This window comes from Benincasa hispida, chromosome 2 (genome assembly GCF_009727055.1).
Source record: "Benincasa hispida cultivar B227 chromosome 2, ASM972705v1, whole genome shotgun sequence".
Taxonomy (NCBI): domain Eukaryota; kingdom Viridiplantae; phylum Streptophyta; class Magnoliopsida; order Cucurbitales; family Cucurbitaceae; genus Benincasa; species Benincasa hispida.
This window is the reverse complement of record NC_052350.1, coordinates 60,022,045-60,036,610: the sequence shown is the minus strand read 5'-3', so window position 1 is coordinate 60,036,610 and position 14,566 is coordinate 60,022,045. Positions and strand designations below refer to the sequence as shown.

Here is a 14,566-nt window from a genome sequence, read left to right as displayed (position 1 = left end):
TTTTAAGGAGAAAAATCCATTGACATTTTGAACTTTCACATTCTTATCAACATGAACATTTAAAAACTTCCTTCCAAGATCTCGTATTGAAAATGGAAACAATATTGCATTACAATCCAATGTTTACCATTCTAATTCTTTTTATTTTATTTTTGTGAAGAGAAATAAGAAAGAGAATTGAATATGTTACATCTGTTTACTTATCAAACAGGTCCCGTAGCTCAGTTGGTTAGAGCGTTGGTCTTATGAGCCGAAGGTCGCGGGTTCGAGCCCCGCCGGGACCATTTTTTTATATAGATTTACATCTAGTTTTCTGGAGAATTAACAAAAATAATCTTTTCAAGTTTTATTTTGTACAATTGGCCCTTTCAAGTTTTATTTTGTACAGTTGGCCCTTTTTCTGGAAAATTAACAAAAATAATCATTTTCAAGTTTTATTCTGTACAGTTGGTCCTTTTCTAAAAATATTGTTTTTTTACCATTTCTCTTCACTATCCTCTCCGTTCCAGTCGTTCGGCCCTTTCCATTTCCCATTTCTTGCAATTTTCCTTATTTGAAGATAATTTCGGATTTTTCATTTAATCAGATTTCGATTTAGCCATTTCTCGCTCATTATTAGTTTATCTGAAATGTTGAAAAATGATTGTTTTAAATCAATGTTATGAGATCTGGCATGTTTAGCATGTAAGTTTATTTTTTAGGTTTTGATATATGCTATTTGTGTGATATTTCTTCTGTTTGAGAAACATTTTTGCATTAGAACATCATTATTTGAACAATCTTGACCCAAAAAGTTAATTTTTTTCCAAAAAAATAGAACCTTTATTTTCTAGAAAACGGTTCCTACTTGGTCGGGCTTCATACGAGGCTAACCGGGTATGATACTGAGTAAGGCTAATGAAAAGACGGGGATGAAAGTTGGGCGCCTACCCGGACGGGCTTTATACAAGCCTAACTAGGGGATAGGACCATGAATCGAGCGTTGGGGGCAGGACCGAGACCGAGAATGGGAAAGCGCACAGTGGGGCAGGACTGAGAATCGGGCGTGGGGGCAGGATCGAGTGTGGAGTGAGGGAGTATACTATTTTTTGGTCGGGTCCCATACCCGAGCAGATATATTTCAGTCAATTTCGATTATGGATTTTGGCCTGATCCATTACCTGGTCAGGCCCATCCGGTCTTAGAGGTTTTTCTTTAAAAATTATTATTTAACATTCAAGGTGCTACGTTGTGTTGACTATTAATTTATTCTGAATGTGTTTGTTGACTTTTAATTTATTTATTTATCTATTAGAGGTATTTGACAACCAAGGAGAGTTGGTTTACCATTGACAACCAGCTTTAAATATTGGTGGGGTTGAGTTGATTATTTTACCAACTCACCCTAACACTCCCCAATTCTCTCTCCATCTAATGTTTTTAATGGTTCCAACCATTGGTCTTTGTTGGTGATTACCGTTACCATACTCCGACGACATACTCCGATAACTATCTTCGGATGGCCAACTCTGACGACCAACTCTGAGCATCAGCAACCACCTCAGATGATACTCTGGCAACCAATTTTCAACAACCACCTTGGTACAAAACAACCCTGACATCCATATTTGCATAACCAACTTCGACGAAGAACTCCGGACTTACTAACCACCTTCGATGACAACTCTAGTGACTAACTCCAACGACTACCTTCGCAAAAGCAACTTCGGCGACATACTCCGACTACCACCTTTGCGTGCCTAACTTCGGCGACCACTGATAAAAATAAAAACGGTGGATTTAATTATCCACCATTTTATCACTCTCACTCTCACGCGTTTTCTCACGCATTTTCATTAATCTCCCAACTCCCTCCATTACTTTTTCATTTATCTCTCTCATGCATCTCCTCACATTTACTCCCCTTCTCTCATCTTCTCTTTTCTTTCGCCTTCTAGTTCATCTTTCTCATTTTCTCTCTTCTTTCTCCATATGGCTCGTATGTGTTTTATTTTCCCTTTTCTTTCTCAACACCCTTTTTCTCTTTTTTTATTTTCTTTCTATGACTGGTCTTTTAGATCTAATTATTCTTCTTCTATTTTATTTTTTCTTAGATCTAAAAATATTACATATGACGTCCTATTATTGTTTCACTAAACAAAAGTTCAACTATATGTTTTAAATAACCTATCCCTTGATGTTTTCAAATATTACATAATTCTAATGAAATAGTGGAATTTAAATTATGACTCTTTTTTTTTAAAAAAAAAATAATTTGTACACTAATGCAACATAATAGTAGAAAAAATAGACATCAATATTTCTAAAATCATTTCACTACTTTTAGAAAAAGGTAAATCCATATTCCACAAATTGGTAAAAAAAGACTATCTAATATTTGGGTTTATGATTTATATTATAAGATTTTGGTTTTTTTAAGATTAACATTTAAGTGTCACCCCTTCTATCTAAAACAATGCCAATAATTTCATTTGATGACACTAATCCTTTCAGTTCTTTTTAATTTTGATGGTAATTAATGATTAAGTTGAGTTTTTGAATGGAATAATCACTTCTATTTGAGTGTTTAAAAAATTGAATTCAAAATTTTATGTTATGTATATGAATACTTCGTAGAGAAATTGTTATGTTTTGAGAATAGAAAAGAATTCAAAGTTTTTTTTGTTTTTATCTTAGAAAAGTTAGGAAAATATGTGTATAGTTGAAAATTAAAATCAACGATAAAAAAAAAAAGACAATATTAATTTTATTTACAAAAACAACACCAGATACCCTGAATCAATTCTGCCCTCAAACAAAAACAATAATTACCAACTCAACTCAATTCTGCACACCACACCAAACACAGACAATGTAACTCTCCAGATAATAATTACTAACTCAACTCAACACTTTCTTTTTATCATGTGCCAAATGCCCCCTTAATGATTCGAGTGATGAATGAAACTCTATAGTTGACTTAATATATTTTGCTATGTAAACATGCAAAATATGTTATATGTTTTTTTTTTAAAGTACTTTGTGTTATGTAAAGTCATCATGCAAAATACACGTAATACCCGCCTGGGCCCTGATTAGGTCGCCCCATACCCCTTACCCAATTCTATCATCTGAAGCCCGCCCGGGTAGTTTCAAACCTATTTTCAATATATCTGGTAAAGACCGGTTGGGTATCTTAAAAAAATAGTTTTTTGTCCTCTTTTTCTTTTTTTGTTAATCTTCAAATACCTCGTTCGTTTGTAGTTCCTATACCATGAAGCCTACCCAGGTAATTTCAACCTATTTGCTTTGTACCTGGTGAAGCTCGACTGAGTATCTTAAAAAAATCATTTTTTTGTCCTTTTTTTTGTCTTGTTTTCTTTTTTAAAAAAAGATTTCAAATATGCTTCTATATGACCAAAAAAAAAAGAAGAAGAAGAAACAAGCAAACAAGCATCAATGTAAGTAAATGAATTCTAACATGAAAGAAATGATCAGACTATTGAATACAAAATGAAATACATATCTTCTTACGAAATACAAGATCACAATTTTGTGAAGTATAAGTTTTGGACTTGACGAAAAACTTTTCATTCAGGAGACAATTTGGTGAAGAGAACTTTTTGTGAAGAGAATTTTTTGTTGTGGGTTGTTAAATAATTTGGTGAATTAATTTTTGTGGAGAATTTTTTGTGAATTAATTTTGGTTGTAGGTTGGTTGTTGAATGTAAAATTAATTTGGTAGGTTGGTTGTTGAAATTTAAAAATGATGATTTAATAAAAAGGGTATAAGAGTAATTGTACATAAAAAATTTCTCATGCTTACCTCATTTTCATCATTAAAAAATAAAAAAAAAACTTTAAAAATAGGTCAAATATACAAAGTAAAATACTAAAAGGATCATTTTTGTCAATTACCCTAGTTTTCCTATCCCACTAAATGAGCGCATTTAATATATTATATAAGCGGGTTGATTTTGTTTTTTTTCATTTTAAAAATCTGCATGTCTTTTTTCTTTTTTTAATTTTTAAATATGCGTGCTATGAATTATTACTTATATGAACAAACATAATGTTCCCTACTTTTATTATTATTATTTTTGGAGAAAACATAATGTTCCCTAATTGCTTCCAAATAATAATAATAATCATCTATCATGTTCCCTAATTTAATGTAACATCTTGTTAACAAAAAAACAAATAGATATTGTAAAATTTAATAATTTTCCTGCCGAATTATTTATAAAAGAAAAATTGGATAATGGACCTTTATATCATTAGGATATGAAAAATTCTCCTTATAGAATTAAAAAAATCAACATGTAGGATAAATTAATTTTTGTCTCTAACTTCTTGATCGAGAGCACATGTTTTGACCTAGCCAATTAAACTACTCTATTCAGTTGGATTTTGAATTACGCCAAAAAAGTAACAAAGCAATAGTCCTTGATCAATGATTCCAAACATGTTTTTGTTAATATACCTTATGCCCGTTGTGAATTGAAATAAATGTCTCTAGTAGAGGTTTCCTTAAATTACTCAACATCAATGTAGCTTGAAAATTGGATCCTTCTCTATGGGTTGGAGTGTAGTCATTTGAGATGAGATGGGTTGTTGAAGGCGGTAGTTGTTAACTTTTCGAATATTTTGTATGCTCCGCCTTTAGCTGAGTTATTAACTATCTTCGAGGGTCTTTGGCTTCCTAGAAGTTTTAATGTGCCCCACATCATAGTTAAAACAAGTTATATTGAAGCCTCCAATCTAATTAATAGATATTCTCCCTCTCGGAGTGAATGCATAGGTTGGCTTTATGATATTTGAAATGTGATTAAGAAGTTCGAAGTCTGTAAAATTGCTCATGTTAGGCGTGGTTGTAATCTTTTAGCTCGCTTAGCAAAAGTGCTATTTCGATCTCCCTCTTTGAGATTTTTTAGGTTTGAGTTTATAAACACTACTTTCATCTACAAGTTTCTATATTTGCTCTTCATTTTCTACTCATGTTGTCAACAATCAAACAAAGTTTTGAAAATTAAAAAAAAACTTGTTTTTATTTTAGAGTTTGACTAGAAATTCAAATGTTTTTGTAGGAATGTGAAAATTACAAATTAGAAGGTAACAAAACATAAATTTAAAAACAGAGAATTAAAAGTAAATTCGTTATCAAATGGGACAAAACAATCACCTTTTTGTTTTCTAAAATATTCAAACTAATAGCCGAGGTTGTGGATTTATGTTGTTATTATTATTATTTTTTTAAGATTAACGTTTTTTTGTTTAATTTTGGTAAAAATATATTTTGAAATTTCAATTAGGTTTTATATTATATACAATATTTCCTTAGTTTTTAGTGTTTTTTTATTATTGTTATTATTATCATTATTTATCTTAAGTTCAATATTTAAACTTTTAACCTCTCGATAAATAATTGTGATATATTAATTTTCAGTGTTGGATAATTATAGACATTTGCGGCTAGGCCAATTATATAAATTTTACTACTATAAAATTTCTTAAAATCAATTAGATAATATTGTCAACTCGTTAAGTATAAAGCATTGCATTGCTCAAGGAAGACGGTTTTCATTATGAACATTCTAAACCACAATCAATGTTAGATAAATTACACTGTTTGGAGCGTTGAGTTGAGATAGCATGTCTAGAGTCCATATATCTATAAAGTTCATATGTCTGTGGTTGGAATAGTTTATATGTCTGTGGTTGGAATAGTTTATATGTCTGTGTTTAGGGTGCAAAGTTATTTGGATTGAGTTCATATGTCTATGTTTAGGGTGTAGAGTTGAGTTCATATGTCTGGGGTATCTAAACAATTTTTTTAACTCTAAATAATATGTTTTTATGATTACTATTTTTGTTTTGAAACTTTTTTATTCAATAATTCTATCAATCTTTGTTTGAATAAAATATTGATTGCAATTTTTTTTCTTTTAATTTTTAAATATTTTCTTTCTTTCTTTCTTTCTCCTTTGGACAATGAAAAACAATTAACTCATTACATTTATTGCAAAAATATGGTTAAATAAAATGAGAAACCAAAGAGAAATCAAAACTTTTGATTCTTAATTTTTCTCCATGAATTTCTTTATCATCTTCTTTCTCTATATTTTTACTATGTCATGTATTTTTTTTTGAATTAAATCTCTCCCATCATCTTAGCCGTCAATGAAATGTCATCACATTTCTTGAACAATTTCACTTTTAGCTTCTCTAAATTTGGAGGATCATCAGCTGAAAAATGTTCTAGAATTTTTTTTTTCATTTGATGGTTTTTGTTATATGTTACATATTTTTTAACTACATACATACTTTTCGTCTAAATATTCTTAACACTCATTTGATATATGAATTCAATTAAATATAAAATTTTAACAAATTTTTATGTATAAATATTGCACTTAATGTAGACAAAATGCTATTTTTTATATAATCAACAATCCTACAACATACTTTAACAGTCACCAATCTTATAATAGTCGAAAATGATTGTCGAAGTTGATTATCGAAGATGGTTTTCGCTAGAGTATGTAATCGAAGGTGGTTGTCGGAGCTTGAAGTTGGTTGCATGAAGGTGATATTGGAGTTGGTTGTTGAAGTTTGTCATCGGAGGTGGTTTCGAAGCTCAGAGTTGGTCGGGTGAAGGTAGTCGTCGAAGTTGATTATCGATGATGATTTTCATCGGAGTTTGTAGTTGGAGGTGGCTGTCGGAGCCCGAAATTGATGGTTAGAATTGGTCGCGCAAAGGTTATTGGAGCCTGAAGTTGGTGCCAGAGCTGTCATTAGAAGTAGTTTTCGGAGTCTAGATTTCGTCGTCAAAATTGTCATCGGAGATAGTTATCGGAACCCGGAATTGATCGCCAGAGTTGTCATCGGAGGTGATTGTCGGAGTCCGGAGTTAGTTCCCATAGTGTGATAGTGATCGATGAGTGGAGCGTTGAAAACATTAGAAGAATGGAGAGTTTGGGTGAGTTGAAAAATATACCAACTTAACTTCACTAACATTTAAAGCTGGTGGACCAAACAATGAGTTGATATACTATATTAATTCAACTTAACTCATGTTAATAAGTCAAATACCTCCAAAATTTCCCATTTAATGATCTAATGCTTTTGTTAAATTATATGCATCATATAAAATGAATCGTTCATCTTTAAACTAAATATTGTAAATTCATAATATTAAGGTCCTTAGGATTGTAACTAAAGATATCAAAACCAACCTAGTTCAATCAATTATCACAATAATAATATTTCTTTCATAAAAAAAGGAAAAAGGAAAAGATATTACAAGTCATTCTTAAATATTGTAAGTTTAACCTGAACACTAATTTATTTGAACTAAAAAGAATTGGAAAAAAATTAGGAGGATTATGTTGTTAAAATTTACATGCGGCCGATTAAAAGGGTTGTTTTTGAATATAACATAATGAATCAAAATACTTATATGATATATAAAATTTTACTATCTATCTGCGATAGATCGCGATAGACTATTATCTATGTGTATCTATATCATGATAGTCACGGATGGTAAACTATCGCAGATAGACTGATATTTTATTTACAATTTACAAATATTTTGTCATTTAAAATAACTTCCTTGATTAAAATATGTTTTGTTTTTATTTATATGTTTTAAAAATACAAATTAGTGCCTGTCCTTCCGCATGTATTACCATTTTACCTCCATGCCAACACTGAGCTAACCTTCATGCTAAAAAAAGTTCAATTTTTTATATAGCATGTCACAATAACCATCTAAAATTGTTCAAAAAGTATAAAAATGGAATAAAAACTTTTGTAAATAGAAAAACAAAATCAACATCTAGAAGAGGAAAAGTGTGCTCAGACCTGAATATGAGATAACATTGGACTCCATCTCAAAACCAATAGCAATGGGAGTTAAACTCATATATCTTGTAAAGAGGGTGAGATCCCTTAATTTTTCCAATGTGGAATCCTCAACACCAAGACTTTGATATTTGAGATACCAAGACTTTGATATTTGAGATATTAAGATCAGAGAACTTCAGCTTTGGATTGAATTAGGAGAGCTTTAAACAAGTCAAACAACCAAAATTCATTTGGTAACAAAAGATGAAACTGGCGCCGGAGGAGGAGGATGACAAGACACTTACATTGAACATGGAAAAGCAAAATCCACATTCAACTTGGAAAAAAAAAAGAGAGCGAGAGAGAGAGAGAAGAAGAAGAAATAGATGCACAGCTAATGCAAAATTAAAGTAAGCATTATTAAGAAATGGGAAAACTAAAGCCAGTAGCGGCGAATGTTACCTTGGATAATAAGAACAATACATTGAAGGCTATTGCAAATAGCGCATACAACTGAGTAAAAAGGAGTACACAGACTTCAACTCTGCCATCATCTTCATATGGCAATGAAATATGAAGGGATTGTTTTCCAAATTCCAAGGACTACAAAAAAAAAAAAGCAATGCTACAGAAACAGATACACAACTCCCTTTACCTTTACCTTCCCCTTCCCCTTCCCCTTCCCCTTTGCAGCAGATACCAAGCTATAAAGGATATTTGTTGCATCTTTCAACTCAGCAATCAGCTGCAAAAGAAATGGGGGTCTATGCAGCAGACATTATGCACTCGATTGCTTGTTTGCAGATACCGGTCATTGTGGCCTCCGGGCCGAAAACCTGTGTGAGAAGAAGGTAGTAGGTTTTCAACAAAATGCATAAACCATATCAATACTGAGTCTAAGAGCTGTAGCTCAGTTTTGTGTTCTTCAACTTCACCCCTCCGACCAATGCATACCCTTTTTGCTCTAGGAACTATACTACAATTAGTTTATAGAAGATGAAATTCCAAATCTCCAACATAAGTTGAGCCAATAAAGGGTGTCTTCTATTGCAACACAAACGGCTAACCTTCCACTCATTCTCAATCTAGAGTTCTGGCGGAGAATGGAGATTTGTTCATCCATCCTAGAATCTAAATGAAGCATTTAAAAAAAATCCTTCCCTCCAGGATGGTCTTTTGATTTCCTCTTTTTTCGATATCGAATTCACTCCAATACCCCACTTTAGATTATGTGAAGATTCAATGAATAAGCGAAAATGATTACAAGTTCTACTTGGTAGAGAAGAATTAAGAATGAAGGCGACTTACCTTGAGGGGAACTCCAAGCTCTTCTCCTAGAGCCCGCATTTTTGCGAGACCAGTCTGATAATTTGGACCACCTCTCCGAACATAGATATTCATTCTTGCAGCCTTTAATTTCGATTCCTGGTAGATAACAAAAATATTAGGCTTTCTTTAGAAGGGAAAAAAACTAAACTGAAGAACAAATCATTCTAATAGAAACTCACTTTCTCTCTTAGAGCTCGGATAATTCCATTGAAAGTAGCAGCGACATCTGTGAAATTAGCTATTCCCCCTCCAATTAGAAGGGCTCGCTTCCGCCCATCAGGGTCTGAAGTAGCACACTGAATTTCATCAAGATTCAGAATTAATTACATAGTTTCATGACAAAGAGATTATTCCCCTGACATATAGAGATGCTTGAATTGAAGGTGAGTAAACATTAATTCTCACATCAATAACAACTCGGGCATATTGCAAAACCTCCTCCTCATTTGGAGCTCCACTGTATTCTGCATAATTACCAAGCTCAGATGCATAACCCAAATCTCCCACCTACCAGGGATAGACAATGTGACATCAATAACAATGTTTTGGGCCATAATTCGTAATCATCAAAAGTCATACACAGCTTCATGCTTTCAGCTTTAGAAAAATTATTAAGTCCATGCATTGGACTAGGACCACTTACAGTATCAGCATATATAACACTAGCACCCCCTCCTGCCACCATCGTCCAAATGCGCCCCTTTGGGTTCAATACAGTGAATTTCAAGGAAGCACTTGTCTACAAGATCAGCCCACGATGTGATTAAAACTTCTGCCTTCTGTTGTAGAAATGCAAATTCTAATTTTATGCACTTCATTTTTTTCCTTTCTTTTTTAATGAGTATTTGGACTAGATTATTTATGATTCTCCCAATCTTGTGGAACAACTCCTGATTAAAAAAAATCATTATAAAAAGAAACCATACAGCATTTGTTATTTTAAATGGTTTGAACACGACTCAAAGGCATGGTGTCCTTTTAATCATCAGACAAAATCATAGTGGTTAATTTACAACTTCATATCATTATTAACCTTCATGGAGTACTAAAAAAAAAACAAAAACAAAAAAAAACAAAAAAAAACAAAAAACAAATCTCCATGGCTTTGGTCAAATATTGAGAAGTGAAAACACAGGTTATTTCTAAGCATCAATGAATACTTAAAATGAATTACCTTTTCATCTAAAGAGTGAACAAAGCTTTCTGTAGGGTTTAACACTCGACCAAAGGGCAAAGGAAATTCAATGTTTCCCCATCTGAGAATAGCATATCATAAATGAGACGCTTAAAGGATGTATTTTTTATATGGTAAATGTGAGAATTAATGAACAGGTCTTGAAGATAAGAAAACTTTTGTGAATAAAAAATGAGGCGCACGTTAGAAAATAAAAAATGTACTGAGAATATATATTATCAATTAATACTTCTTAAAATTTTTGAAGGCAGCAGTGTCATCCAATTCCCCCCTCATATCCAGTGGATATGGCTCCCCGTTCACCAGGGTAAATGGATTCATCTCCAGGAAACTGAAGTCCAGATCTGTAGAAAATTTAAGCCACTCTAGAGTCAAATGCCATTATTCTGCATTCTTTGAAGAAAAAATTGTCTGAAATTATATGGATGCATGTCCAGAAAATCTATGAAAAATAGCTATAGTATTATACTCTCATTAGACAAGGGGCACATATATGTGCCTAAGATCATCTCTAGAATATTATGAGGGTGTGGTTTCATCAGCAGATATTGTACCTTGAAATACACTGAATACACCCATTATGAAGTCACCAATTTTTCCTCGAATCTGGGAAAATACAGATCATGCGGTAAGTACAACAAAACTAGAAGCAAGAGGAAAATGGAGTGAAAATAAATTATTAATTAAATTAACAAAGTGTAAGGCCCCTAATTAGGAAAATATTGGGATAATTAGTATGATTAGTAGTAAGGGGCACTCTAGCAATTAGACAGTAAGTTTGTTAGATATTTGGGGTCATAAATAGTAGGTGAGAGTGAGGCTTGAGGAGGTGGAAAATTTGGTGAGCAATTGGGCTCTTGGGAGAGGATACTCAACCCTCTAGAATATACTGAGGATTTTTTCTTATTTCCTTTCCGTAATCGTTCTTAGCTTGATATCACTGTTGTTGATTTTCCTGAAGTAAATATATAACAAAAGAGTGCTGATCTTGTCATTTCTTGGATATTGTGTTCTTGTTGGGATTTTCTGTTTGCAGGAAGAAGAATCCTAACAAGTTGGTATCAGAGCTCGTTCTTTCTCTAGGACGGTTGGGAAAAAAGAGTTCAAAAACCAATAGAAGAGAGATTGGATGATGTTGAAAGAGCATTGAGCTCAATGATGCAGTCCATACTTCAGCGTAGCATAAAGATGGTTGGTTTCCAACAAAATGTTACAGAGATAGGAGTTAATCCCTTATAAAGTATACATCAGTAGGCCTCACTCACTTGTCATGACAGGTCCTCTCTTTTTTGTGCTCTTAGTTATCATTACAACTTTTGTTTAGGACAGAGATAGTTATCTTGGTTTTGAAGATAGAAAATTGAACTCCATAACAATTATAAATGAAACTGACCTCCAGAGGAAGTGTAGCTATCAACGGAGCACATGCCTCAAGTGTAAAAGGTTTTTCAGTTGGAAGGAAAATCGTCTTGACCTGTATGAAAACAAAACAAATAAAATTTATCACCCAAATCTCAGATGAGAAAATATGACTTTTAAGTATTGAAAAGAAGTTAGTGAAAATCCAATGCCTACTTTATCCCAGTTCTCTTCAATTTCGATACCCCCACACTCTGAAAAACTTATTGTGCAGCCGAGCCTTTCAGAGACAATAGATAGGTAGTACTCTTGATCATGGGGAACAAATGGCTCCACAATGAATGTCGTAATTGGAGCCTTGCAACCATCCATCTCAACCTATCATAAAAAGACACTCATTTTATATGAAACAGAGATAGATAGAATTCAAAAATCATGAAGGTGCAAAAGAATAATCACCTGCACTCCAAGGCGTGTCTTTACAAACTCAGCAACTTGAGCTAGATCCAAATTCAAAGCTACCAAGCCACTCTTTCCACGTTTCCCAAATAACATGTCTGGTTTCACTACCAACTTAGTGGATGACAGCCATGGTTCGTTATTTGTCAGCTCAGCGAAGTCGGTTGATTGATTTACCTATGCCACAACAAATTCCATTATATATATGTAAATGTACTAGAAAAATAGTGAAAAACAAATTGACAAGAAGTGAAACAAAATGATTAATAAATCAAATGCTCGATTGATAGATTTACAAAGTCTAACAAAAGGATGTTTATTCCAGAAATGGACAACAGAACATATTAAAAGGAGATGGGAATTAAGTGTTTTTATGCCTTCCAAACATAGAAGATAGGTAATATTAACCAAAAAAAAAAAAAAAAACACATGTTTATTGTTCTTAGCATGAGAAGAAGGAAAAACGTATTGTTACGAGATTAATTGAGAGAGAAACAATCCTCCATCCAAAACAAACAAACAAACAATAAGCAGGAACAGGAACAGGAATAAAAAGAACATCAAATCTGGTCCTCCTTTATAACTATTCAAATAGAGTATATAACAAAAAAATCAAATGAACAAGATAAAGTCCAACTTCATTTTAAACATCTAAATTTCAATTTTCATTTCTGAACTGGAAAATCCTTCCAAAACCAATGGATTGCTGTTTCCGATGAAAACAACAGATCGAAAACAAAAATCTCCACATAAACAAACCCCTATTTAAAAATAAGATCCCATCCAACATCACAAAACCGATCCAAACCAGAAAGTAATCTCATAAGAATCTCGATCAAGAAGCCGGCAGAGCAATCGAAGTTCTAACTTCTAAATCACACCCACATAACAATCAACACAATATTGCGAAAATCGGGCAGATTGGCACCAACCCACCACCAAAAACACGACGGAAATTGAAGCCAAAGAATAATCACTTGAAATTCCCGGCACATAAAGATGAAGACCGAAGACAAATCAGATGGGCACACACATAGGCATATGCATTATGTATTAACCTGAGCAGAGCAGATCTGGAGGTCGATATTAGCGAGGCGTTTGAGATGTTCCTTGAGAAGCCTCTTTGAGTCATACTCTCTGATCTTCTTCCTAGCCATTACCCACTTCCTGCTCTTCTTCCGATTAACAAGAAATTCAACGAATGTGGAAAAGAGGGGAAAATAGATGGGAAGATTAAATAGAAAGATCGAGAGAGAGCTATGAAGAAGGGTATAGACGGAGAGTTTCAACACATGGTTAGTTGAGTAGGTGACTCAATTAAGAATGATAAGTTTAAGAGAGATATTCACAGTAACTGATCGCTGGAAGACTTGCGCGCCACGATGAATTAAACGACGTCGGAGTACCTTTTTCTTTTTTCTTTTAACTGTCAACGAATAAAACGAAAATAATACTTTCTTATTAATAACGATAACTATATGGTTTGACTAAATATAATTGTTATGTTTCCTTGGAGCAAAATACACCTTTTATCTCTCATATTGATATGAGTGTCTATTTGATTTCCAAGTATCAAAAGAGGCATTTTGTTTCTTCAAGTTTGCATAATAGTTATAAATGATCCTTGGGCGTAGTTGGTCATTAGTTGATCGAGCAAAAAATGATGTTACTATGACATAGTAGAATATATTCATTTTATATTATTTGTTATGTAATTCTACAATGGTAGCTATCTTTTTTCTTTTCACCCTATTCTTTCATCTACTTCCTCCCTCAATTGTTGAGGCTCGTTTTCAGTTGTGTTACCCTTCCTCTAGGCAAACCTCGTGGGATTGATTATGAGATCCTATGTGATTATGTTTAGAAGATCAAGAAATGCATACTCTCATTACTGTGTTTTTGGGCTCTCTAATATGTCGGACTATTATTGTTCACAACAAGATAAGGTTCTTATAAGTACTTAAAGAATACCTTCCCCCTATAGTAAGATAAGGTCCATCTAAAAAGCTTAGGATGCCTCTTTCGCTCTCCCATGGGGTATAGGTTATTCGTTTAACCTTTTGTACCCTCCAACTAGGGTTTTACTCAATTTTGTTTTGTATCTCTTCTTACTGGTTCCTTTAATTTGTTGGATAACTAATGGATTGAAAATGCTATGCTTACAAAAAAAAAAAAAAACCTTTCAAAGAAAAATTTTCCAACCTAGTGCAAGTGCACATTGTCTAACAAGTACTAAAATGGGAAGAATTTCAAGTATTGTTTCTTAAGGAGCGATGATTTTAAACAAAATTTTAAAATCAAATCAAGATTTATCTAAAACATTGCAATTATACTAACCAAAAAATAATCTTAGAGAGGTGATTATTTTCTTTCTCCAATCACCCTCATCAAAATATT

General features: G+C 32.9%; 1 protein-coding gene and 1 non-coding gene across 2 annotated transcripts; one reads left to right on the top strand and one right to left on the bottom strand.

Moving 5' to 3' along the window:
* The first annotated feature begins 210 nt into the window (after nucleotides 1-210).
* Nucleotides 211-284, top strand: TRNAI-UAU. Its single transcript has one exon. It is a non-coding gene; the product is annotated as a tRNA-Ile (tRNA).
* Nucleotides 285-8,225: 7,941 nt separating this feature from the next.
* LOC120071886 (ATP-citrate synthase alpha chain protein 2) lies at nucleotides 8,226-13,490 on the bottom strand. The gene is made up of 12 exons (XM_039024296.1): nucleotides 13,228-13,490; nucleotides 12,170-12,346; nucleotides 11,927-12,088; nucleotides 11,745-11,825; nucleotides 10,906-10,957; nucleotides 10,581-10,695; nucleotides 10,331-10,412; nucleotides 9,800-9,895; nucleotides 9,562-9,663; nucleotides 9,336-9,452; nucleotides 9,136-9,252; nucleotides 8,226-8,663 (listed from the first exon to the last, which is right to left on the bottom strand). The coding sequence occupies exons 1-12, from the start codon at nucleotides 13,324-13,326 to the stop codon at nucleotides 8,592-8,594; spliced, it is 1,272 nt and encodes a 423-aa protein (XP_038880224.1). The 5' UTR covers nucleotides 13,327-13,490; the 3' UTR covers nucleotides 8,226-8,591.
* Between the last annotated feature and the right edge of the window lie 1,076 nt (nucleotides 13,491-14,566).

Coding starts and splice junctions, on each gene's coding strand:
- LOC120071886 (XM_039024296.1), bottom strand. CDS start 13,326: ATGGCTAGGAAGAAGATCAGAGAGTATGACTCAAAGAGGCTTCTCAAG. Junction 9,453..9,561: donor ATGCCCGAGTTGTTATTGAT/GTGAGAATTAAT, acceptor GATGAAATTCAG/TGTGCTACTTCAGACCCTGA. Junction 9,253..9,335: donor TCCGAGCTCTAAGAGAGAAA/GTGAGTTTCTAT, acceptor GTTATCTACCAG/GAATCGAAATTAAAGGCTGC.